Below are 27633 nucleotides of genomic sequence, written 5' to 3'. Positions count from 1 at the left end.
GATGAAATGTTTATGATACACAGAAGTTTTATTGCAAAGACAAAATATAAAGACACAATTTACAGTTTGTTTTTTTTTTTAAATTGTGACAGTTTTAAGTAGAAAACAGATTTTGAAGATGTTAAACATTCAGGAGCAACAGAGGAAGTTGAAATAAAACTGTTTCATGTTTTCATGTTTGTGCCGGTTTGCTTTCTAGTAAATGTGTTCGTATTTTAAAGAGCAGAGGAGAATCATAATGTTCATATAAATATTCATATATTCTATTTTCCAGCATGTAAACATGTCCAGAGACAAAGGCACAATATTCATCTGTAGAAAAATATAGAAAATATAAGCAGAGGGTGAAATAAGACATTTCCCTCACATGATAAACACGGTTATCATCGAGTCTTTGGTGCTGAATGTTATCTGATATACACAATAAAGTGATGGACTGAGGTATATAAATATAAATATAAATATAAATACAATGTGGATGAGGAAACAAAGAGGCTGATGTGAGTCCAACAACATCTGAGACCTTCACTTGCAGACCAGCCGCTCTGCGCTAACACTACTCAGCGCACATGAGAAACTAGCTAGGAACTCATTAGCGAGAATGCTAACTCGCTACTACTTATCAGCAAACTAGCCGATGCACTTAAAGAAAAAACCCTGAAGCGCATTAAAGAGTAGCTATCATGTGTCAGAAATGAGTCTCTGTACATTAGATACAAGTCAGTGTCCATTAGGCAGCTAGCAGATTAGCATTACAGCTATTACCTTCACATAACAACTAGCTGGCCAACATTAAAATAGCTGGAGAGCAGCTAGCTAAACGTAGCTGGTGTGAGCTGAAACTGGCCGGTACACGTCACCAACCCAAACTCTTCTTCTTCTACTCTTCTACTCTGTGTATTCTGCTTGTGTTTATTAACGACTGCACATGAGGAAATCCTTCAGGTGCTTCTGATGACGGACTCGCTGATCTTCATGGAGCAGCAGGAAAAGGTTCTGTCTGTATTTACTTTGGACCTTCAACTCTTAAGTTTTTTTTTAATTGTGGTGTCACATGGAGAGCTTATCTAATATTTATAATAATAAAGTTCAGTTATTCAGACGAACAGAACCGACAGGGAACGTGGTCAGCGTTGATCCACACACACACACACACACACACACACACTCAGGTGTTTCTGGGACACAGGCGGCTCAGCAGGATCTCAGAGTACACCTGGTTCACTGGTCCTCTCACATGGTAGGACGAGGGTTTGGGCCACGTCTCCTGGTCCATGTCGTGCACAGCTGATTTGATGCTGAGTCCTGGTCCGGTTCTGGTTCTGGTGGTTGTGGACGTCATATTTTCTGGAAGCCTGCTGGACCAAAACTTGTCCACCTGTGAAGTGAAGTCAACAGCTGCTTTAATGTTTGTTAGGTGTCTGAAAGTGGACCTCCCTGATTGGTCCAGATCTGATCAGATTATTGAGCTTGAGTTTCCTTGTGTTTGTCAGACATCTGCAGGCCGTGGCGCCGTGTTACCTGGTGGAAGTGGCAGGCACAGCGGCCCTGCAGGAACTCTTTGTATCGACCCATTGTGATGCTGAACGTGTCGATCACCTCGTACCCATGATGCTTTGCTGTGACGATGATGTTTAGATTCTCTCTGTACAAATCCTGGATCTCTCTCTGAAACAAAGGACAGATTCAGGTGAGGCTGCTGATGAGCACCACCACAAACTCTTATGTGTCATTGGACAGAACCGTACCGGACTGAGGGATCGGATCCCATCCACAGGAAGATGGAAGCCCATCCCCAAAGATTTCACCACCACCAGCACGTCACTAAGGGAGACTCTGAGGAGAAAGAGGAGGCGGAGACAGCATGTTGGCATATTGACCAGTGCTACCTGACTGCAACACTTTGAAGAGCCGGGTGTCCGTCACAGTCCGGTCCAGTAACAGTGTTTCTTCTCTAATAGACAGAAGTTTTAACCTCGTTCAAGGAGAGGAATCACTCTGAAGTCTCTCTGGAGACGAGTTGTGACAGCTGATGACTTCAGACTCATTTCCACCGTCGCCATACTGTAACAACTCAACTCTCACCAAATTCCAGAGCAAACCTTGTGTTTCTTGTGGCAAAATGATGATTACTGAACTAAAATCTGTAGGAATGTTTCTGTATAAAGACTAGAGACTGAAACACAGAGTAGCAGAACTGTGACGGCTGCAGTCGCCCTGAAGGATTCAACTGAAGCTCTAATGATCAGATCTACTGGACAGGTGAGTAGGAATCATAGAGCCAGCAGGAAAAACACTGTGATACCCCTTTAATCATTATTTAGAGAACTCAACTCAAGACTGAGACCAACAACTTCAGTGCTACACAGCTGAAGTGATCCCCTGATATAGATAGCCATCTCTATATATATGATATATACGTATATGATAGAGTGACAGGAGACATGAGTTATATATATGTATATACATACTGTATATATAACTCACATCTGCTGTCACTCTATCAGGAGTCTTAATGTAAATCCAACACTGTGTCAGGTTTAAATTAGAGCTGGTGTTCCACAGGGACCAACCTCTGGCCTCCTTGTGTTGTGATCTGATGTAAAGCTGTATGCTGACGACATGGTTGTATTTCAAAACAATCAGCTGGTTTGATGATGTAAAAAGATCAAACTCATTATTGAGTCTTTATTCATGAGGAGTCTCAGCTGTGCAGGATGCTAGAGATCAAACTATTAAAATCATCAGAACTTGTTGGTGTTGATGGGTGTGTCCGTGGATCTGCTCACCTGTTGAGCACCTCTCTGATGGTCCTCAGGTGATCTGTGTTGAGCCACTGGACTCCGCCCACCACCAGGACTGTCAGGTTAGAATTCACTAGAGGTCGTGACCTTTACGGAGGAAACTGATTAGCACAGAATCACCACGTGACCTCACATCAATAGTACTTCGTGTCACCTGTCGATGAGCTGCAGCAGAGCCTGTCTGAACGTCGGCCTCTTCTTCTTCTCCAACCAGAACTGAGGGTAGTACGAGTAGCTGACCTGGGTCCGGTTGCCGTTCAGGTTCCTGTAGACCAGCGTGTCGTGAGCCTTTCCCCAGTCCTCCAGACTGACGTTCACTCGCTCCATCAGGAAGTACATCATCCCACGATTGGTCGAGTCCCCGATGAACAACACCTGAAGACAGATGGGACCAATCATCTTCATGTGGTCTACAGGTGAGACACCTCCACAGGTGAGACACCTCAACAGGTGTCCAACATGGTGTTTGAGACTGAATAGACAAGTTTCAATAAATCTTATTCTTTAGGATTTGTTTTGATTCTTTTGGTTTATTTGATATCAAACAAAGACAGACAGGATGTGTGAGAAGAGACAGACAGGAAGTGTGAGAAGAGACAGACAGGATGTGTGAGAAGAGACAGACAGGAAGTGTGAGAAGAGACAGACAGGATGTGTGAGAAGAGACAGACAGGAAGTGTGAGAAGAGACAGACAGGATGTGTGAGAAGAGACAGACAGGAAGTGTAAGAAGAGACAGACAGGAAGTGTGAGAAGAGACAGACAGGAAGTGTGAGAAGAGACAGACAGGATGTGTGAGAAGAGACAGACAGGATGTGTGAGAAGAGACAGACAGGAAGTGTGAGAAGAGACAGACAGGCAGACAGGTGGGTATAAGTGAGTCCTCACCTTCCTGTCCCTCATACAGTGCTGCAACAGAGGACGGTCCACCAGCGGGTGGTAACAGCCATCTGGTTGCCAGGCAACCTCCCTCCAATCACACGTCCTGTTGTCAGAACAGCTGAGACACGGAACCACCCACCGACCTGAGACAGGTGAGATAGACAGGTTTAGACAAGGTCAGGAGGTTGTTAGCGTAGCTTAGCATAAACACAGCTGAGCTGTCTGTTCGTGTCCAACAGGAGAAACACAACAAACTAATAATTAAATAAATATAAACAGTATAAAATACTAGAACATAGAAAATATCAAGTGAACAAAGAACAGGTTGAGTTTTTCTGCTGCAGGTTTGTTCATATCAATAATCATCTTCTCCACAGGTGACACACAGGAAGTGACATCACACCTGGTTGATGTCCGGAGCTGCAGGTGTGAAGTGAAGCGTGAGACTTGATGAAGGGCTGGAGACCACAGGAGAGACCGGGCTGAACCAGCAGACCGCAGTCCTGCAACAGAACCACAACAGAGCAGAACTGCATTATTTTCAATGAGCCGCTTCATCAGGCTGACATTCAATGAAACTACATCTTCACCAGTTCTGAAGAAACGACACAAAAAAATATTATATAATAACAATGATAATAATAATAAAAAATATTAACAGTAAGAATAAGAATGATTTATTCCTTCAAACCTTTTATTAACTACTTGCAGCAGAACCATCTGAAACATCACTGGCTGAAATAAAAGTCCCCAGACTCCCTTAACAAATGTGTCAGTTTAGTGAGTTGTTGAGTTGGAGACACTTTATAAACTCTGTGAAACTCTGTCTCTGACTCATTCTGCATTATTTGGACCTTTGTGTTAATTCAGCAAATGTTCTACATGAACTTCTTTCTGTCTTTGAGTAGAAACATGGAGTCTGATTGTCTCAGTGATGGACGGGTTTGTTTCATACAAAGCAGGAAGTGACATCACATCACTGAGGTCACAGTGATGAGCTGAACACTGTAATCAGATTACTCAGGATGTTGATACTAGGACTCAATTCTCTCTCACAAGAGATTTCCCAGAATGCAGCAGGAGCAGCATGGATTTTTTCTTCTTCTTCTGTCCTTGTATTTGAACATTACCCTCCTCTTCCTCTTCCTCTGCTGCTCTTTTAAATCAAAGCCTTTTCTTCTTCTTCTCTTTGTGTCACAGATCTCTGCCGAGTGTCGTCCCATCATCTGTAGATCTCAGAGGTCAGAGGTCAAATAAACCCGACCCGCTGGGCTCAGGGGCCCCGTGGGAGCCGCCACGTCTGGCCCCGACTTCAGAGCCGCTGCCGCGCATACACACGTCCTCACAGACACACACTCTTCTTCTGCTGCTGCTGCAGGTTTCAACGAGGTGGCGCCACATTCTGCACACCGGCGCCGCAGCTCACAACAAAGTGAGAGAAGAAAACTTAACAGGGATTTTCTTGTTCGTACCTGAGCTCAGTGTAAACGCTCAAACAGACGGGACGCTGGTCTGAGATCAGCCGCCGACACCGACTGAAGCGCCACAAACACCGCCGCCACCTTTCATCCCGCAGCACACCGCTGTCTGAGCTCGCTGCCACGTCGACACTCCTCAAGCTTTGTCTTCTGAAGTCAGACATCAAAATATGGTCAATATGATCAATATGACTCCTCCTGTGACTCAGAGCAACAGCTGGTTCTGAGCCAAAATGAGGAGGATGAAGATCAGTACCAGACGAGGCTCAGCAACAACGTGTTGGATGACTTTAACAGATTTATGTGTTTATTAATGTTGTGATGTCACAATGACATCATCATGTTTATTCTGATTCATCAATATTATTTATTCATGATTGATTTGAGTTTTTATTCTTTGTATTAAAATGACCGTGAAGACAATTGTCATGTCAACAAATTAAATATTAATATTCTGTCAATAAGACAGTTATTATCATTATTATCACTATAAATATTAAAGTTGTGGTCTGAAATATTGTTTGTTATATCAGCTTAAATTGTCATTATGGTCTGACAGCAGAATCAGATACAGGTCAGCTGTCTGTGGCTCCACCCAGTGGCTGTAATTTGATCTGCCAGAATCCACAACCAATCAGAGCCAAGGGGCGTGTCTGAGAAGTGTCAATCACTCTTGCATGCTGCTGGCAGCCCCCTCCCTGTGCAGGTGCAGTGCTTGCTGTCACCTGGTCAGATACCTTACAGCTCAAACTGTAACAATGGCAGAGAACAGACAACAACAACAGAGCAGAAACATGCCCCACCATTGGCCACGTCACAGAGAAGAAATAAGAAGACTGACAAAGAAAAGCAGTGTTGAAATAAAGAACTGGACCGAGCCAGAGAGAAAACAAGGACAAATATCTGAGCGTCATTTCAGAGGTGGAGGTGCTGTCAGGACTTTTCTGCTGGACAGGTAAGAACTTGCTGGATATGTCTCACTCTGTGTTTTAACCACAAGGCTAAGATGGTGGTTACAGTAATACTCTCAATAGCTCATATCACTGTACGATGTTGCAGTGGAGCTACGCAGCTTGTTGCTAAATCTAGCTTGTTAGCTTTTATGCTAACTCTGGCGTTTAGCTTTGTCTTTATGGCTACTGGTTAGCTAAGGTGTCTTTAAGTGAGCGGGCAGTTATAATAATGTTATTTTGTGTTCAGTAGCTCTGAAATGGCTGAATCAGTTCAGAGAAATAACATTCCTTATGCTTCAGGAAGGCAGCAGGTGATGATGATCACCTGAATGATCACCTGGTAACTCGTCTACAGTGATGTGAGGAATATTGATTGTTTCTCTGGATATCTACAGTGATCTGCATGAGGCACTGTAATTTAGCTGTATTGATCAGAAAATAGAACAATCAGGGCTCATGTTGTTGTTTTGAATGTGACATCTTGGTTATCTGGCCTCCTCTGTTACCATGGTTACAAGCCTGCTTGTGCACAGCAGGCTCCTCCTATGTGGGAGGGGCTTAGATGGCACAAGGGAAGAGGGACTGACCTGGGAGCTGTATCATCCTAATGTTCTGCAGCTGTAATGTAATATTGATATACATTTGTTTTAAAAATTACTGTGTTTGACAACAATCATCTTCACTCTTGATTATATTGTATTTATTAATAACACTAAACGTTATTCTTATAGAACCTTTCAAAACCAAAGTTCCTTCATATCTGTGACAACGTGATTTATTTCATTCTGCTAGAAAATAAAAAAAACATTTTTCTTTGTGCGATTGAGAACTGGTTCTACTGTCCATCAGTCCTGCTGTCCATCAGAGTCCTGCTGTCCATCTGAGTCCTACTGTCCATCAGAGTCCTGCTGTCCATCTGTGTCCTACTGTCCATCACTCCTGCTGTCCATCAGAGTCCTGCTGTCCATCAGAGTCCTGCTGTCTATCAGAGTCCTGCTGTCCATCTGAGTCCTACTGTCCATCAGAGTCCTGCTGTCCATCAGAGTCCTACTGTCCATCAGAGTCCTGCTGTCCATCTGTGTCCTACTGTCCATCAGTCCTGCTGTCCATCTGAGTCCTGCTGTCCATCTGAGTCCTACTGTCCATCAGAGTCCTGCTGTCCATCAGAGTCCTGCTGTCCATCTGTGTCCTACTGTCCATCAGAGTCCTGCTGTCCATCAGAGTCCTGCTGTCCATCAGAGTCCTGCTGTCCATCTGAGTCCTGCTGTCCATCAGAGTCCTGCTGTCCATCTGTGTCCTACTGTCCATCAGAGTCCTGCTGTCCATCAGAGTCCTGCTGTCCATCTGAGTCCTACTGTCCATCAGAGTCCTCACAGATGTGTCTGTGTGCTGAGAACATTCACATTCTGCTGCTCCATGACAGGATTCTGTATTAATTGTTGAATCACAGTTTGGCCACAGAACCATGGTCCGGATCATGTTTCATTCCTCCTTGTTTAGAGTCCGACTGGATGAGCACCGACGGGATGAAGTCACTTTAAGTCTGTGAAGTTGAGTCTAAAACAAAGTGTCTCAGTGGGGGTCTGATCTGAATCCGTCCCCTCGAACAGAAACACAGAAATAATCCTGGGTGTGATCAAAGAGCCGGACCGATCCCAGGTCTGATCTGATGTGACTCTCTCAGTAAACCAGCTGATAATCCGGATCAACACATCGGGTCAGACAGACTGCTGGAGTCTCCTCAGGACAGACACACAGACACGGAGACAGTGTGGTCTCTACTGAGGACAAACCGGATGAAATAAAGAAATAAACACAAAATCAACAGAGAGAAAAACTGAGTTAACTTATTGCTTCTGAGCAGTGAAGTTTGTCGTCAGCGTTGTGAACAGCTGATCACCGTCTTATTCTTCAGCTGTCTTCAGTTGACGCTCAGAGTTCAGCACCACTGATTCTCCTGACGGAGTCGGGGATCCGCACCTGCATGTCGGTGAAGTTCATAAAACAGGTCTGAGAAGTAAAAGCGTCGACACGTTTTCATCCAGCAGCAGTTTGACTCAAACAGAAGGAGCGAACAGAGGAATATGTTGAGTGTGGAACAGATTCCCTCTGTCGTTTATCTGAATTTATTCCTTCAAGCTGCTGATCACAAACACGTGTTGGACCGAAGAGAGGACGGGTTCTCTCTCCTGCTGGAGATTTAATGTTCCGACTGCGGGAGGATCCCTGCTGTCAGCTGCACCGCACAACCAACATGTGTGATAATGACTTGTAGTTTGAAATATGAGATCAGACTTAAACAGCTCAAACAGAAACATTTTTATGTGAAGGTTTAATGTGAGTTGACAAATCACACGTCAGAAACATGTCGGCATCACAGCATACTGTCGTCAGAACATCACACAGATTTTTATCTGAACCACGAAAACGCTGTTGAAGTTTCTACATTTGAAGTTTAGAAGACGGGCGGGGGTCAGACATCGTTCACTGAAACCACACTGACACTCAACAGAAGCTGTTCCATAGGTGTTAGCTAGTGTTAGCTCACGTCAGTGTTAGCTCTTCCAACAGGCTAATGTCACATGCCCACTGAGGAATGGGAGGCTTCAGTTTTAAGCTAATTTAGTTTAAGTTAACAGAAATGGTGGTGCTAGTTGTTATACTCTCAAGCTAATGACTCAAACGTTAGTGTCAGTGGCTTCTCTCTGTCTTGTTTGTGTTCATGTCATCATCTCTGTAACATTTCAGTTAGCATGGTAGTTAGCTTGTTAGCAGTTGATGGGTGCAATATATCAGTTATTTAGTCTTTGTGTCTCGTGCTAACGTGCAGCCGGCTTTACAGAGCTGAGAGCTGAAGTCTGAGGAGTTATTTGAGGTGAAGGATGAAAGCTGCAGTATCCTTGAGATCCTGGATCTGGTCCATCTGGATCATCAACACAGATTAGATCATGATTCAGAGATTAAGGCCAGTATTACAGTCTGATCTCCTCGCTGAGAGAAAGACTGTTAGACTACAGTGCAGCTATTAACAGAGAGTGAAGCTAATCTCACACAAGCACCAGAGACAGAATCTATAAACGTTATCTGCTAGCTTACATTAGTCACAAAATGGGAGCAGGGAGGAGAGAAATGTAGGAACTTGTGCTTCAGTGTGTTTTCTTGTGTTAGCTTTGACATCTCAAACACACATTCAGATTATTTCAGACCAACATGTTACTGTTCTCTACATTAACTCTGTCAGCGTTCTCGTTTTTAGCCACACTTCACCAAAAAACAGACAAAAACACAAGTCAAGACAACATTAGCATATAAGCTAGGCAGCCTAATGTTGTTTTTATTGCACTTGTTTTGAATAAATTATATTTGAACAGCTCAAAAATATTCTAATACCAACCCCGCCCAATAAACAACAGGGAGAGATAGATAGCATCGTCTGCTAGTTAGCATGAAAAGCATTTGTAAGCATGTTATTTTATGCTAATCAACAGTACATGAGCCAGCAGCTGTGTGGCATTAGCAAACATCATGTTTAGCTGTCTGCAGCATTTGGTCCAGCCAGGGCCTGTCCTCCATTTAGCCTTAGTGTTGTTGCCATGGAAACCAGGGCTTGGTAACCCTCTCAGCGTCGTGCTGGATACACTCAGGGCTGCCATGGAAACACCAGCAACCACAGACTGATACGATTCTCCACGCTTGCAGAACAAACAACGGTTTTATCATGTCGAATCAAAGTGGCGAGCAGACGATGATGGAACAAGAAGAAGAAGGACAGACAGTCACAGACGTGTCTGAGGTGGCCTCCAGCCAATCAGAGTGCAGTATTCTGGTTCATATTAGAGCTGAGAACATCGTCAATATAGCTGCATAAACTCAAAGGTCTGTGAAAGTGCGGCATCATGGGAAATATTACCAACCCAAAACAGTTGTCAACAGATTTCCCAATAAGAAGGTGAAACAACGACAGCAGTGAAACGAGCACAGAACTTATTGACCCACCGCATGATTTAATGACATTCTGCTGTTCTACAGAAACCCGACACCGTCTGACTCCTCGCAGCCTCAAACGTGACGTCAGCTTCAGACACTCGTCCTGTCACTCACTGATCTCCTGCTGTTATTCTGTGACATCGGACCTCAGAGCAGTGAAGACCTGAAGCGTCCCAGCTGGACTTCAGTTCACTGACCAGCACAAACCAGGTGGAAGTTTCCTGAAAACACTTTAAAGAAAGCAGCAGCTGCTTCCTGCAGAGGCAGAACCATATAACCGGGTCCTGGACTGTCTGCCGACCCGTTCGGACCAGTAACATGAGACATGAAGCTCTGTACGAGACGAGCAGGAGGGTGAATCAACTCTGACTCTTGTTCAGTGGGATCGATCATGTGATCAGGTGTGTCGTGACCTGAAGCTGCAGCCAGTGAGCACCTGTGGGGCTGACCCGGCCCGACCTGGCCTGTTAATTCTATCTTCACATGACTGAACTTGAAAGAGGCGACGCCACATGGCATCAATGGCCTCTCTGTCCTCCTGGAGCCCATCAGTGAACGCCCACTCTGTTCATTTGCCTGCTGCAGGTAGATCAGAGAGGACAGGCGAGGCAAGGCCGGAGCAGACGGGTCCATACGAAACTCCAGAGGAAGAACTTAGAGTGAAAGAGTGAAAACTGTGAGCAGCAACAGACGGAACGAATCAAAGTGTAACGTCGTTTGTCTCTAAAGACCAACAAGAATGTAGAAAACTTCAAACCCAGTTCTGAATGTGTTTCACTTCCTCACAGCCAAACTTTAAGTTCATCAGAACCAGATGGAGACATGGTTCACATTACAGCTGCAGACACACACAGTCAGCTCTCATTACAGTCAGCACACAGTGCTGCTCTGTGATTGGTGGAGCTGTGCATGTTGTTCTATAGTTAATAACTTCCTGATGGCGTTGAACACCTGAGGTCCAACCAGCCGCTCGCTCACATTCATCAGACTAAGCTCGGCACTGCTCGCTGAGCTGAAGCGCTGCGTGTTCGCAGCTTCACAGCTGCTCTCACATCAGCTGGTTCTCCTCTGAATCACTTGAATGGATTTGCATAAAGATGAATTCTGGTTACTTAATGCAAATCAGGAGAGTCCAGTGGGACCGCCGGACTCTGGAACCTCCTCACAAAGCATCAGAACTAACAGTTGTTGAGTTAAAATGAAGACACGTACTGCAGCTGTTCTATTGTTTCTCATTTCAAATGTCTTCAGAGACACTGAAACATTTTTCTTAGTTTCCAAACGAGCCGCCATGCTAGTCCGGTTGAGATCCCGGAACAGCGGCCCACAGTGGCATTCATCCAATGAGGTGCAGCCAGGAAGTGTTTGAGATCCAAACCCCCCGTGGACAGAGGACATTATGTTCAACCTGCACAGGGTTGGAATCGTGCAGCTGTTCTAGAGTTTCCAAAAGTAATTGGACCCGATCGATCATGTTCTGACAGGGAGACGAGTCGGGTCTTGGGGGCTGTGGCGCTGAAAAAACTGAGCCACTTCTTTCACAATGTCAACTTCTGGGAAGTGTTGCTGGGCTGCAGGGCGGCACGGGACCATGTAGTTACACAGTTTGGCCACTAAGAAAAGTGTCCTGGGAGCCTGGACCCGCCCGGTGCCAGTCGGACATGTTCCATCCCTGTTTCCTGATTTCTGCTTGTTTTCTCCACAGTGTGCTTTGATCGACGTGACACTGCCTCCTGGTGGACACATGTTGAACCACAGCAGCAGGAAGCACAAAGACACAGAGACAGAGATCGAGTCCAGGTTTGGATCTTTGGACAGAATCAACACAGAGAATCTAACGAGCTGGACTCGAGCTTGACTTGTGTGTTTTCAGTGTCGCACTGTTTGTCAGTGTTTCCTTCAGGTTGTTTTGCTGTGAAAGAAAACGAGGTCCAAACATGTTGGGTCCAAACGACAGCTGTTTTATTTACGACTGTCAGAACTTCTTTTCAGTGTTTCAGTTCTTTAGTGAATGTTTGCTGCTCTGTCGTCCTCTGACTTTAATGTTTGTTAACTCAGAGCAGCCTGCTGTGTGAAACAGCTTCCATGTGTTCCTCCAACCAAACTCCATGAGAAAAACAACAAATTAAAGAATCTCGGCAGGTCACGAATCTGAAACACGACATCACCTCTTGCCCCGCAGCCAATAGGAAAGCAGCTGACGTACCTGCACGAAGCTGCACATCACATGTTCCCCGAACATGGGCAAACTGGGCCGGCTCTCGCGGTACATGTGGACGGTGTAGATCGTCATGATGACGGGCTCCTGCTCAGTGTCGTCCGTCACTAGGATGCTGATCCTGCTATCGCCGAGTCCGACGGGGTAGTTCGCCATCCTGAAGAATAAACAAACATTACTAATCTGAGCTGTGAGTCCAGAGGTCAGAGGTCAGAGGTCCTGGGCTCACCTGGGGCCTCGGTGCTCGTCAAGGTGGACCCGACAGTTCGGTCTGACGGGCTCGGGTCGGATACGAACCGTCACCAGGTCAAAGGCAACCTCGGCGTGGTACTCCTTCACCCAGGGGCTGAAGGGCGGGGTCAGAGTGAGGGGGGGGTCGGTGTAGATCTGTCTGAGGTGAGGGTCCAGACACACACCTGAGACAAGACCAGAAGAGCAGTGAACTGGGACTCAGTGAGACTCCAGGTCTTTGATTCTGTCACACAGGAAGTGAAACGTCCTTCAGATCTGGAAGGAGGCTGATTGGTCAGAGACTTTTTAAACTATCTGACATGACTGCAAAGTTTTGTGGCTTTTATTTTACAATCATTTTTTACTAAATGGTCTCAAAACCACCGACCTGCACCCTGGACCCCCTTCAGCCAACTGTTTAAGTCCAGCACTGGGACCTACAGTGTTAATGATTGTTAACTGTTATCCGTACTAGTTTTAAGCTTCTACTTCAGAAACCAAACGTCGACCCAGGATCTCTAAACAATTATGGACCAGTATCCAACCCTCCCTTCTTCTCTAAAGTCTTACAAAGAGTCGTGTCCCAGAACCTTCAGACTTCTTTCTAAATAATAATCATCTGGAACCTTTTCAATCAGCTCTCAGAGCTCCACTCCACAGAAGCTGCCCTCACTAAAGTGGTAAATGACATCTGACGTACTCACTGACTCTAACTCCACCGCAGTGCTTTTGTTCTGAGCTCAGCGCTGCACGTGATACCACAGATCACAGCGTGCTGTCAGACCCACTTGAAAGTCAAAGGGCATCTCTGGCCTGTCTAAAGTGTAACCTGTCTGAAAGAAGATGATGTGTTTCTTACAGTAGTTCTACATCAATATTTACCAATGTGAAGCTTGGAGTTCCTCAGGGTCCTGTTCTGGGTTCTGTTCTGTTCTGGGCCCTCTGCTATATTTTCTTTCTCTATATTTCACCTCTATGCAGATGACACTCGGCCATATGTGTCTATAAAATCTGATGATGGATCTCAAATCACAACATTAGAGACCTGCTTGTACGAGGCAAAAACGGATGTCTTCTATCACTTTGATCTTGTCTCTATTACTGTTAATCATCTTCACCAGGTCACCAGGTGGTCCGGAGGTGGATGGGGGGTGGACTTCTATTATCATTTGTATCAGACATTCTGTTGATATAACTTGTAAACTGTTGTTCTGTTCTGTACTTCCTCCTCTGTGGCTCCTCGTCAGGTTTCCAACATGTTTTTCTGTGTCAGAAGGTTCTGTGAAGTTTCTGCTCTCTGGACTCTGAGGATGTGGTTCACTGTTTGGACTGTACAGACGCTGAGGTGAGGTGATTACAGCCTGTTGTGGATGTGATGTCAATGGAGTGAGGATCTCTTGAGCATGAATGAAGGTTGATTGGAAACAGATGTTACATCACAACTTGTGAGAACGTCCAACCAGCTGATGTCATCAACATAAAACACTGACTTAGTCCACCAGACTATATTCATAAAAACAGTGATTTTACCTCACAGAGCATGCTGGTATTGATCTACAGCTGCCTCCATCATCACTGATTTGGGTCGCGACTTTGGTGTTTTAACATATTAATACATCTTATTGGACCAGACTGAAGGTGATGTTCTGGTGGTCATGTTTTGTCTGTGGTATCAATGTGGTGATGCACCGTGTAGTTCACATACTGGATCGAACCATCACAACATCACTGCTGGGGCTGATCAGTTCTGAAGCAACGTTTACAGACGACTGTTTTCTATATTCATGTCGATCATTTGTCTTGTGTGTCTCACCTTCATCCTGTGAAGAAGACTGAGCTGAGCCCTGATTGGTCAGTTCTTCTGTCTCATCAGTTCTGCAGGGAAAATAAGAGTCATGAATCCAACAACAACAGAACCACACCTGACATTACAGCTGAATGATGACGGACTGACCTGTGGCTGCAGTTGGTCTGCAGCTCGTAGTAATGACTGATCCTGATCACAAGATCAGCGACACTTAGAGGAGCTGAGGAGGAGGAGGAGGAGGAGGAGGAGGAGCTGGGAGACAGCTGGACAGACAGAACACATCATAATGACAAACAGGAAAGACTGAAGACAAAATTGTCACCAGATATTAAGAAGTAAACCATGTTCTCCTGCTGGATGTCCTCCATTCTGCAGATGATCCTCTGCTGTTCATCTCAAACACTGACATGAACAACATTAACGACTAACGATCTGAAAACTGCCTTCAGTCTTATTCACATTGCTCAACTAGTTGATCTGTTTCATTCCAACCGTCAGCTCAGTGACCTGAACAGGATGTTTGAATTATATGTCAATTATATTGCACATATGGTTCATGTTACATGTCCATGAGCTGCTGTTAGAGACATTGTTTGTTTCAGCACCTGTCAGTGTGGAACTCTCCACATGTTCCAGCAGACAGAACCTGGGATTTTAATCCAAAACCTGTTTTCCAAAACTAACCAAGTGGTTTTTGTGCCTCAACCCACCCACCCACCAGAACCACCAGAACCAATGGTGGCTCGGCTGATTTCTGTAAAACCGCAGATGAGTTCAAACTGAACATTTGTTCAGGCTGAATTTTCTTCTTCTCTCCTGTTACAGTGCTGTGTTGATGCTCTGTTAGGGTTAGACACAAACACCACTGGGTCAGAGTTAGAACACATCTGGGTTTGGATTCAAATACAAACACATCTGGAAATGTCTCCAGAAATATCCAGTGCTGTGACTCAAACTGTGGTCGGCTGTTTGGCAGCCGTGTGGGTTTGTTCTGTGATACAACATGGAAACAAGCTGATCCATCTCCTCTGTAACTGGAGGCGACAGATCTCCAAGTTCTACAGAGGAACTGAAGACGTTCTGAGTCGACGTCAACTGGAGTCTTTAAAAATATCCTTTTATTCATTCTGTACATATTAAACCAAAAGAACTGAAGTAGCTTTTGGAGGCTGAATGAAAGCGTGACAAAACTGAGACTCATAAATCAAACATGAAGATACATAAAATCTGACAGAGTGAATGAGAACATGTTTAAAATCAGACTTCAGTCAGTAGAAACATGACGGAGCAGTTGAACACTCGTCCTGTTTACCAGCTGAAAGGCTGAAGGCGTCTTCATCTGCCGCTGAAACTGGAGCAGAAGAAGAAACTCATCTTCTGACAAACAGTGTGTCCCTCTGCAGCCACCATACTGAGCACACACACACACACACACACACACACACACACACACACACACACACACACAGAAAGATGAAAGTAATTTAACTGGAGCTTCTTAACATATGATGAAGGAGAGGAACATGAAACAGAAAAATCATATTCATGTTTGGAAAATAATACAATTGCTTCAAAAAAATGTAAAGGCACAAAAGCTTTGAAGCTTCACATCTTTATTTAAAGATAAATATCTAATTAAAGCTGCAAACAGCAATGACCCTCTACATGTTTGAGGAATTTGGAGTAGATGGCAAATTGTATGTGGAAGTTATAATGAGTTGATGGTTGTATGACGAAGCATCAAAATGGAGCAGGCCACCATGTGTGACGTAGGTGAACGCTTTTGAGAAGTCTTAAGTCCACAGATGCTACTTACAAAGTTTGGTGCAAATAAGTCAAATGGCCGAGGAGGAGTTGGAAAAAGGACGTTTATCATTTTTTTTTCAGTTTCATGTCACTGGGACAGACCAATGTGGAGATATACAACACTTCGTGTTTTGAGCAAAGTGTACAGGAAGTTGTTATTCAATAACTTGAGTATTCTTTGGAATATCAAAATTCTTTTAATAACTTTTTGCCAGGAGAGTCCACAGATGCTGTGTGCAAAGTTTTGTGGAAAACGATGAAATCGCCTGGGAGGAGTTAGAAAAAGCAGGTTTGCAACATTTCTCAGAAAAAAAATGGTAGGCAGACATGGGTGCGGCCTATATCACAAGGGGTTTTGAATGTGCCACTAAGTTTATGTGAGTGATAAGCCAAAACGCACTTTCCTTGGTTATAGCGCCACCTAGTGGTGAAAATTGAGGACGACAACAGATTATGAATATTTTCGGCAGGTGTGACGTGTATTCCAAGTTTGGTGAGTTTTGGGGATGTTCAGGCAGTGAAAAATTATCATTTGGGAAGAAAAAGTGGTGATTCGAAAAACAATAGTGAGCTCACAGGTGGAGACCTGCTCGGGCCCTAAATAAAACATATTTGTATAAAATGATGTATTAAAGGAAATATGATGTTTTCTGACTGATTTGTTTCATTTTCAGTTCAAATAAAACTGTTTGGTTTATTGTTGTCTCACCTGTCTGCCATCTGTGTGTGAGGACAGGTGTGTGTGTGAGGACAGCAGGAAGCGCAGTGTGTCCTCCAGGATCAGGTCTTTGGTGATCTGTCGGTCAAACGTTTCATCAGACAGGGCAGAGAGCGTCAGGTCTGTTTCCACCTGAAGAAGAGACACAGCAGCTGAGGACACGCTGACCTCTGCTGGACATTTACTGTCAGCACAACTGAGACTGACCTGAGGATTCATTTCAGAAAGACTTACAGCAACATGTCAGACGTTTCTATCACCACAATCATAACTTAAATAAATAAATACATGAAACGTGATTGTTTGTGAAATCAGTGTAAACAGTGTGTTCAAACAGCTGATCAATGTTGGCAGGTAAGACTTTAGCACTTTAGACACAGAAGCAGACAGGCTGGTACAGACATGCTGCCACAAACTGACACTTTTTACAAGGAGACAAACAACTTCAGCTGAAACATTTAATGCTGAATTTACAACAAGGACACAATGAGTCAGAATCTGTCAGAGACACAGTTTCACTACGTTATGAAGTTTGTTTTAACTCAACAACTCTTAAAATCACCACATTTGTTAATTGAGTCTGGTGATGTAGCCTGCAGCCATCCACATCTCGCTGACTGGTCTCAGATGTGTCCTGTACTCACAGCTGTCCACTTGTAATCCGATTACTCTGTGGAGTGGAGCTGCTTCACTGATCACAGCAGCTTTAAATGAACTGCACTAATGACTTCTTCATCTTCATCTTCATCTTAATCATCTCCATCTGACAACAAAGAGACCTCTGGGGGAAGTGTTTTCAAAATAAAAGCCAGGTGGTGGGAGGAGAACAGGAGCTCTGTGTGTCTGTTTACATTAGTCTGATGTGAGGAGGTTCAACCTGAGGCGGTGACACTTGGAGAGGTCGCAGGATGAACATCAGACGTCTTTTATTAAAACATGAGGAGGTTTGATCTGACAGCCAGTAACAGTCATCACCTCACACACACTCACACTCTGTGACTTTAAGAGCAGCAATTCTTCTGTTCCTCCACAGAGCAGCGCTGTAATGTCACAGTCACATACTGTGACACATAAACTCTAAAGGCCTCCACACACCGCCCAGACTGAAACCAACAGCCAGCTGCCTTTATCCGACCACTCTGTTGCCTCTTGTCTGACCCGTTCAGCAGAAAAGTTGCACTGAACACACGTGCTGCCAGCTCCACAGTAGCGTGTGTATAAAAAAGAACGCTGGGCGAGAGATTTATGCATGCAACTCTCTTTACTTTCAATCAAAACTAAACTTAACTACCATATTGTCCCGAATATAGAACAATATTTTCGATGAAAATACTATGGAAAAGTGAGGTCGTCTTATAACCGGGGTCTAACTGTTGACACATGCTGATTGTTGTCTGGGGTCGCTACACGACCGCAACGGCAGAGGGCGCCATCTTATTGTAGAGACGTCACTGACACTATGGCTGGGGTCATCTGTCAATCACAGTGGAGAAGTGACAGGAGATGAAAAATGGAGAGGCGCTGTGATTGTACAGAGCAAAGTGGATCAAAAGTGGGGCAAGTTAACAGACATCTGAGACTGAGCTATGATGCTAATGTTAAGATAATGGTGGTCAATGCAGCAGAGGCGTCAAGCAACTGTCAGTCAGCCAAGAAATATGGAGTTACGGAGTGTAAAGTCCGAAGATGGCTGATGTCTGAAAAATGCTAACAGTAAGAGAAAAGATTTTTGTGGTCCTCAAAGTAAATTTGGTTATCAGAGTCTTTTTCTGAAGATTAGTCTTGAACAGAGGGGTCGTCTTATAATCAGGGTCCTCCTATATTTGGGTTAATATGGTATTTCAAAACAGCTGCATACTAAACATGCAGCGAGACATTACCAGACCAACAGCAGCTAGCTAGTCTCGTGCTAGTACTCCAAAACATGACAACTGGGAATGACGGAACGGAGTGCATAGAAAAACAAAGCGCACACAGTGTTCCGCCCACCCACACACTGCGCTGACTCACTAGCACACTCCAATCTGAGAATCCAATGGCTCAGATGGCCAACAGCGAACCTCCACAGACTTTGCATGTGGAATCGGAGCAGACAACGTCTGAGCAGCTCCAAAAGCTTCAATGCAGCTGAACACACCAAACATATTTGTTCGTGACCTCATCCGAGTCTCTCCAAACGCTTCAGACGTCCAACGGTTGGGCCGGTGTGTTCCTGCCTTGAGTCTGGATCAGTACAATGACAGAAACAGTCACTGGACTTTAGTGGAGTTATTAACTCGTGACTTGTCTGTAAAACTGCACTTCAACATGAAAAGACTCATTTAAGTCTTATTACATGAGATGATCTGACATTTACATTTAAATCAGACTAATAGTTTATTGATTCACATGTCACTGATCAGTTCTGAGAACGGATCTGAATGTCAGAGTGACCTCGTCTGATCAGCACTGATCAATTCTTTACAGCCGACAGCTGTCAGTCAAAACAACAGGAACAAAGATTGCGTTTATGTCCGGATGTCTCACTCCAGAGTTAAAACTACAGACATGAAGTGTCGATAAATACACAGGAAGATACTTTATTGATCCCCAGGGAAATCCAGACGTTATTGATCAGCTCTATCATACCTGATCATCTGATAATGAGACATGCAGTGAGTCTGTGAGGCTCCTGAACGTCTCGTCTCTTACCTGGACCACGACAGGTGTGACAGAGCCACTGAAGAGCAGACTGAAGGTGAGCAGCTGGTAACACAACACACACCTGAAACACAATCAGTCATCAATAATGTGCCCATCAACAATCAGCAGGGTCACTTTGACATATTGAATAAAGCAAAAAACACAGGAGGAGGAAACTGTGTCCTGTCAAAGTAAAAGTCTCTCTCCTCATGAACTTTTGTTTGATGTTTTTTTCTGCTTTTATATTATATTTTGCAAATCCATCAAACACTTCCTGAGTGTAAGTGGTGTAAATTCATTGAGTCTCTACAAGTCTCATCAGACCACCTTAAAATATCACAGACTTCCACCTTAAGGAGCTTTTTAATGATCGTTACCACATCAATATGCAAGATTACCAACATGTGAGCAGACTCTGTCCTGTGATTGGACAGTGAGCTCAGGTACAGACTGCTGACCCTGTTGTTTGTTTCTAACCTGTGGAGAGTTTGTTGCCTCTGAGTGGTCGACACAGCTGCCTGCAGCACTTCACCAATCACCTTCTTCACCTGCCCCAAAGCCTCATGGGAAGTGTTTGTTCCCAACTGCTGCAGCAGGAAGTCCCTGAGCTGAGACAGGAAGTGAAGTGAAGGATTAAAACGTTAAAATCTTTATCAACAACAACAACAACAACAACAATAATAATAATAGCATTAACAATGATAATAATAGTGCAGGTGTCTAACCTTCCTGGCCCGCCCCCTCTGCTCCTGATTGGTCGTCACCACGCTGATGTCATGCAGGAAAGAAATCAGTGGGTTCACTGAGGTCACCAGGACGTAAACATTCACCACGGCAACCAGAGCAGGAGGCGGGACACCCTGCAGCTTCTGATTGGTCAATCCACAGGAGAATGGCCTCATGGGTAATTCAGAGCCTGAGACATGAAAAGTAAAATAAACTTTATTTGCAAAGACACATCAGAGCTCCAGAGGCCTAACCCATGTTCACTGCTTCCTGTGTGACTCACCTGTCAGGTGCGAGTGGCTGTAGAAGTGACAGAGACCTCCACCTGCGTCAGAGAACGCCTCCATCAGCCCAGGCAACAAGTTCACCTGAGGACACACACACACACACACACACACACACACACACATACACACTGTTAAGATGGACAGGTGAGTTCAGTCAGGTAACACCATGTGACTCTCAGTTGGCCTCTGATTGGCTGGAACAAGTGAGTCTCACCATCTGATGACTCTGCAGGTGGTAGAAGGAGATTCTCCTCAAACAGCTTCTCTCTGAACTACTGAGACACAGTAACAAGCTCCACCCAGTCACACCTGTAACCATGGAGACAGAGACAGGAAGTCACAGCTGTGGACATCACCAGGGAAATGACTGATGATGACATCTGATAAGGCAGCCAGGTCTAATCAATACAGGGCTTATCAATAACAACAGAGTTCATATTCACTGCACTGGGACTGGACTGGACTGGTCTGGACTGGAAGGCTCTACAGCTGCGTTTTAAACCACCCACAGGGACGGGGGTGGCCGGAGGGGTGGAGGAGAAACAGGAAGTGATCTGTCCAAACATGGAGTCACACTGAGGAACATGAGGACGTGATCGTTGCTCACAGGAAGTGTTCTTGTTTCTTTTGGCTGAAGCTTCGACTGTTTTGAGGTTTGAGACTCTCAGCACAGTTTACAGGGAGGAGGAGGAGGAAGAGGAGGAGGAGGAGGAGGAAGAGGAGGAGGAGGAAGAGGAGGAGGAGGAGGAGGAAGAGGAGGAGGAGGAAGAGGAGGAGGAGGAGGAGGAGGAGTCAGCTGGTCACTGTGTGATTTATGATGTCATAAATCTGTAACAGTCTGTTTGTTCTTCACCTGCTGGTGGAACCATCAGGCCCTGCCCCCTCAGTATACATGATCAGGACAGGCAGACGCAGCTGTCAATCAACTGACACACTGTGTGTGTTTGTGTGTGTGTGTGTGTGTGTGCATGCGTGCATGCGTGCATGCGTGTGTGTGTGTGTGTGTGTGTGCGTGTGTACAAATCTGGAACCAGTCAAATCTTCTTAAAAACATTAATTTCACTTCTTTAGGTTGTTTTTTCTTTTTTTAAATGGACCCTTGTTAAAACATGAGTTCTGCTGGATGACAGGAAGTCTCCATCCAACACACACACACACACACACACACACACACACACACACACTGTTACCTTGGTTACTCCGCAGGAAGCTGCTGGTCTCGGTGTATCTGGACATCTGGACCTCATAGTCCAGCTGCTGCAGGACTCTCTGGTACAGCTGGACCTCTGGGTCTGAGACCAGGTGTCGACCCATCAGTACCACTGCCCGGAGACGGAGGGGAGACGGCTGAGACCGGACCTGGGCCTGAGGAGGCAGAGAGACACACTGATGACAGTCAGCCTAGCAAAGCACAAAGACAGAAACCAGGCTCAAATAGCTAACATTAGCTGAGTTAGCTTAGCATAGCTGACGAGTTCTTATGTGAACGTGTCTGATGATGAATACTGAGCTCATCTTCTTCTCTGCTCTCTTTAAATGTCCACATGAAGAAATCCTGTGGGATCTTTTCTTCTTCTCCTTCTGTGGTTTAGGCTGTGTGATTGTTTCCATGTGACAGGAAACATCAGAGCCTCCTCCTCCTCTTCTTCATGCTTTTGTCTCAGACTCCTCCGAGGGTCACAGACCTCTCATTCTTCTTCTCTTCTGTTCAGTTCACAGCAGCATGGAAACATCAGCACAGTCTAACTGTAATAAAGTGTTGTTGAGCTGTAACAGCTGTAGGTTAAAAGGTCAGTCCACCACTTCAGAAAATTAAAGCCTCATGTCTCCAGAGGAAGCTACAAGCTGCAGTGTGGGTGGAGTAGGCAGCAGGAGGAGCTGGAGGGACGAAGACTGAAGGTTTTAGTTTTGAGTGAACTGCTCCTTTAACAGTGTTGAGCTGCTGCATGTTTTCTTTAATGTCACTAAAATAAAGTTTAGAAGATCAACACTGTACACATGCAGTGACATCACAGTGACATCACAGCCACCTTACTTACCCTTGCTAACCTCTAAGCTTCCCTGTTCTACTACACTTTGTACTCAAGTAGTGGAGAGTAACTAAGTACATGTACTCAGAAGTACTTCAGTAAAGTTTAGAGTAAGTTTTGAGTATTTTTGTGTTCATTTCTATTTTTGTTTACATGTCTGTCTCAGCAGCAGATCTCAGATCAGCTGTTACAGTTTAACAGCCTGACGACATGAACACAGGAGAAAGAGTCAAATCAGAGCTGACAACAGTCATTATTAATGTGTTTATGAGCTGCTGTCTGTGTGTGTGTGTGTGTGTGTGTGTGTGTGCGTGTGTGCGTGCGTGTGTGCGTGCGTGCGTGTGTGTGGCTGCTTCAGATAACGTGATCTAAATATAAGTCCTGAGGGATTCAGTGACAACAGCTCCTGTACACTCAAATATCAAACCACAAGTCTGGGAACAAAATGTTCTCAATACAGCAGTGCTGCTGAGACTTCCCATGATGCTTTGCAGATGTAAACAGGAAGTGTAACATCAGCCCATTCTTTAATAAGCCATGTTTATAAGTAGTCAACTAGATGTAATAGATTAGTTTGACACCGCAGAAAGAGTGGATTAATGGACGTTTGTTCTGGATGACATCAGAGAAAATGATGTCATCAGGAAGTGACATCACACTGAATCAATGTTTTATAATTTCTATAAATGTTTTAAGTGTTTGATCAAACTGTTCCACACAAACCGCATGAATCTTTTTCCCAGGGCTCAAAGTGACGCTTCTGTTCTCACGATTTGTCTCCTGATTGATCGATCAGTCGTTCGGTTCATTTAATGTGGAAGAATGTCGATCAGTTTCTGGTTTTGATCTTCAGTTTACATCACAGAGCAAATAAACCAGGAGGTGTGTGTGTGTGTGTGTGTGTGTGTGTGTGTGTGTGTGTGTGTGTGTGTGTGTGTGTGTGTATGTGTGCGGGGGGCAGATCAAAGTGAGTCTGTGAGCAGAAACAGGTTGTTCTTCAGTGTTTTGGGTGAATTGAGCCTTTAAACAGACATGAGACATGAAAGTGGGTCAGACACCACAGAAGAAGAAAGCTGTGAAACGGACTTGTTGATGTGTGTGTGTGTGTGTGTGTGTGTGTGTGTGTGTTAGTATTCAGCTCAGCTCTCAGTCTGACTTCAGTCTGTGTTTCCGCTCGTTGGAGACAAACTTCAGTCAGTCAGTTTTTGTCTAATAATACAAATCAAATATTAAATGTGTGCAGCACTTAACTTGAAGACACCTCACAAAGGAAACCAAAGATAATCCATGTGTCTATAATGTGTCCTGTGTCTATCATTGAATGTGATCATGTTCATCAGCTGACTGAGTCACTTCCTGTCAGTACAGCAGTGTGATGTAGCAGCACTCACACGAAGCTGAACTCAGTCCACCAACAGACACACTAACGAGCTCTCATACCACAGACTGATGAACCGAGGCTTCATCATCATCATCATCATCACATGACCCTGCGCTCTGATCACATGACCGCTCTGAGCCGTTCAACTATTGGCACTCAGCTAACGACACCTGACAGGACAGAAAACTGTCTCTCTGCTGAGATTCAGAATGAAATCTCCTCCTCTGTTGTCCTGTTAATCTGTTGCTAGGAAACATCTGCAGCTCTGTCCAATCAACAACCATCAAAGGTGTAAACAGGAAGTCAGCGGAGCGTCACGCGCCAGCAGAACCTCCAATTACTCCAGCAGCTCTGATCCAAATCTCACCCAATCATCTCACAGTCACTTTTTACATCTACTGAACATTTAAAGATGGAAATCTGACTTCATGTCACCGTGACAACAAACGGTCACCACAACAACAGACCGTCACCACAACGACAGACCGTCACCACAACGACAGACCGTCACCACAACGACAGACTGTCACCACGACCAAAAAGTCTACTGCTTTTAAGTGAGCAGCTGCCATCACCTCAGAGTGACAGACAGACAAGTTAAACTGAAGTTATAAAGGATCAGCTGCAGTTTAAACAGCAAACCTGACAAGATTAACAGCCTGACACACTCACGCACACACTCAGACTGTATGAGTGTGTGTGTGAGTGTGCACGTGTGAGTGTGTCAGCTGCCAGTTCACACTCAGTTATCTGTCAGGAGCTGATTAATGACACTAATATCTATATCAGGGACACACTTCAAATTCCCAACACACACACCAACAGGTCCTCTGAGCCTGATTTGTCGCCTCCAGCTGTCAATCATCCAGCAGTAAAATAAAACCCTGGTGCACACGCCGTTGATCCTTCACAAGCTAAAAATACTGCAACAATGAGCCAGCAGCAGGTTCGACCCGCCAGCTTCCTCTCGCCATGACAGGGAGACCATCCATACAAAACTCCATTTGAAAATCTGTCATTTTAAACACACCGAGCTTAAAGGTTAAACATACAATGAGCATAGTTCTGAAGTCAGGTTGATGTTGTGGTAAACAGCACTTAAAATATTACACATCTAACCTTCAGTGAAGGTCTTGGTCCATCTGTAAGATGTGTTGGAATTAAATTATAATGAATTATTAAAATTACTTTGAAAATAAATCATAGTTTGATTGTTTGTGTCAAATTTATGTGATAACATCACAAGTCTGGTTTTGGAAGCCTTGGATATTATTGCACATTACACATTACAGCACAACCTTAAACTGCTGATATCTAAATGAAGTCTGCTGATGTTGCTGTTGCCCATATGTGAATGTTAGTCTGTTAGAAGTTGAATTCACATTCGAGTCTGAAAAGTAACAAATCATTTTAACAACATTTTAATATGCCAAATTGTAACTAAAGTTTGATCATATAAAAGTGTTGCCTTTATTCTGTTAGACAGTTAAATGTGTGTTAAGTTGAAATACATTGTTAATGCCACATTTACGTTAAGATCAAAAGAAAACGATGATGTCATGCTGTTGTTTCAGAAAACAAGCTGGTCTAAAAATTAGCAGATTTTGAGTGAAGATTGGTGCTGAGATGTTCGTGTTGCTCTTAACTGTGTTTAACATCTTGAGTTTGACAGAAAAGAAAAAATGTAACTCAACGTCTGAGTAAAAGCTTGTTCCAGAGCTCTCAGCTCTGTCTTCTGGGCTTCTGCAGCAGACGGTTCAATGCAGGAACCTTCACACTGAACATCCCGAGCTGTTCCAGAACAGAACTGTTGATATGAGAAGGTCCTCAGGTTCCACTGAACCCTCTCTGAGTTCACACAATGAGACAAGTTTATTCTAAACAGACGCTGGTGGAGCAGTTTCAAACTCATCAGGACTGAAAGAAACTTATTACTGGCATCATCATCATCATCATCATCATCATCATCATCACACACACACACACACACACACACACACACACACACACACACACACACACACACACACCCCTCACCTGTACAGTTTCCAGAGTATTGATGAACCTCCTGGTCTCCTCCATCAGGACTTCGTCTGCCGGCCTCCTGCTGCGGATGTCGGCGGCGTGCTGCTGCTGTCCGGACCGGAGCCGGTTCCGGGCCACCATCAGGGTCTGGTAGAAGAGACACACCGCCACCCCGAGCAGCAGCAGCGGGGCGGAGCAGGACCGGCGGCGGAGCAGCATCCCGGCCTCCCTCAGGAGGAGACCGCCGGCTGACGCCAGGAGGCACCGCATGAGAAGAACCGAGCCTCCAGCTCACATTCCTGAGGGCCCCCTCCTCATCTTCATCTCCTCGCGGAGTCTCCTGGTTTCAGGTCCAGTTCGCAGTTAATCCAAGTGTGACTGTACAGCTCACAGACAGCAGAACCGCTCACTTTATGCCGAACTTCCTGCCGAGTGTCCCCCGGTGTGGAACTGGACCGACTTATGTTCAGGAGCAGCAGAACTTCTGTTGTAACCAAACAAACTTTAAAATAGAAGAATTTTCAGCGAGGTTTGGGACAATCCTGAAACATATATTTCGTCTGTTAGACCAACCGAACCACCCCGAACTTTTTATGGATTATATTGATGCCGAGTAAACCCGTGGACCTCTCAGAGTCTGTAAGAGTATTAACTCATGTTGATTGGACACAGAAATTCCCTCAGTAACGAATCAAACTTAAAATGCTCTGATTCTGCAGTCGGTCGCTCTGCGCGCAGCCATGGACCCAGGAACCAGCAGACGAGCCGCCGGGACGCGCGGCGAAGAACCGAACTTCGCTTCAGAGCGGCCGGACCGCATCTTGTGTCCTCGTCGGTGAGACCACGAGTCTTTAGAAAGTTAACATTTAACTCTTCACCCGAAAAGATCCACTTCTGTTCCGGCTCGATCCAAAGTGCGCAGCGCTTTAACTTGTGTGCTCACAGCGACGTCCTGTCAGCTGATGGAAGGTAAACTGGACTCCGAACGGAACCGTTAACTCCATTAAAGTCCGTTAAACTCAGAAACAAGCGCACAACCTTCTGAGTTTAACTCTGATGAGAAGAAGAAGAAGTTCTGTGGCGCCGCAGGAAGTTCAAAACAAGCGGAGCCGCGCCGGAGCCTGGACCAGACCAGACCATCTGGTTCCACTTAGACCAGCACAGGAGAAGAAAGGAGGCAGCGTCACGGCTCGGTCCGTCCTCCCTCTCTGACCCGGGACACTCACACCGTCCTGCTCCGGTCTCAGTTCTAAACACAGAAGAAGTTCAGACTGTTTCTGCTATTTTTTAAATGAAGTCTGGTCTGTAGGTCACCACCACCTCCTCCTCCTCCTCCTCCTCCTCCTCCTCCTCTGACCGCTGCTGAAACACTCTGAAGGCTGAGTTATTTCTGGAACACACACACACACACACACACACACACACACACACACACACACACACACACACACACACACACACACACTTGTACAGCGTGTGTGTGTGTGTTCACAGTGTTGTCCACAGCATGGAGGACAAATACTGAATACTGTTATCAATACTGTCACTCATCCATCAGTTCATTAATGACACTGTACACTGTAAGAAGTCACACTGTGGAACACAAACACTGTAAACGA

At 44.9% G+C, this 27633-nt stretch overlaps 1 protein-coding gene across 2 annotated transcripts; it reads right to left on the bottom strand.

The window, feature by feature from the left end:
• Nucleotides 1–4: 4 nt before the first annotated feature.
• cped1 (cadherin-like and PC-esterase domain containing 1) lies at nt 5–27439 on the bottom strand. 2 transcript variants are annotated; one of them, XM_037121717.1, is made up of 20 exons: nt 26027–27439; nt 21769–21943; nt 20793–20887; nt 20575–20659; nt 20291–20481; nt 20043–20173; nt 19575–19647; nt 16875–17015; nt 15672–15770; nt 14507–14622; nt 14366–14427; nt 12551–12737; nt 12310–12478; nt 4089–4188; nt 3692–3828; nt 2959–3179; nt 2790–2891; nt 1749–1836; nt 1522–1668; nt 5–1378 (listed from the first exon to the last, which is right to left on the bottom strand). In XM_037121717.1, exons 1-20 carry the CDS (start codon nt 26282–26284, stop codon nt 1169–1171), a joined length of 2787 nt encoding a protein of 928 aa, XP_036977612.1. In that variant the 5' UTR covers nt 26285–27439; the 3' UTR covers nt 5–1168. The 2 variants fall into 2 exon arrangements, with proteins under 2 accessions (XP_036977612.1, XP_036977613.1); XM_037121718.1 differs by lacking the exon at nt 26027–27439 and adding an exon at nt 24049–25027.
• Between the last annotated feature and the right edge of the window lie 194 nt (nt 27440–27633).

This window comes from Acanthopagrus latus, chromosome 14 (assembly GCF_904848185.1).
Source record: "Acanthopagrus latus isolate v.2019 chromosome 14, fAcaLat1.1, whole genome shotgun sequence".
NCBI classification, from domain to species: domain Eukaryota; kingdom Metazoa; phylum Chordata; class Actinopteri; order Spariformes; family Sparidae; genus Acanthopagrus; species Acanthopagrus latus.
Note: the sequence above shows the minus strand (reverse complement) of the source record. Positions and strands in the feature narration are given on the sequence as shown.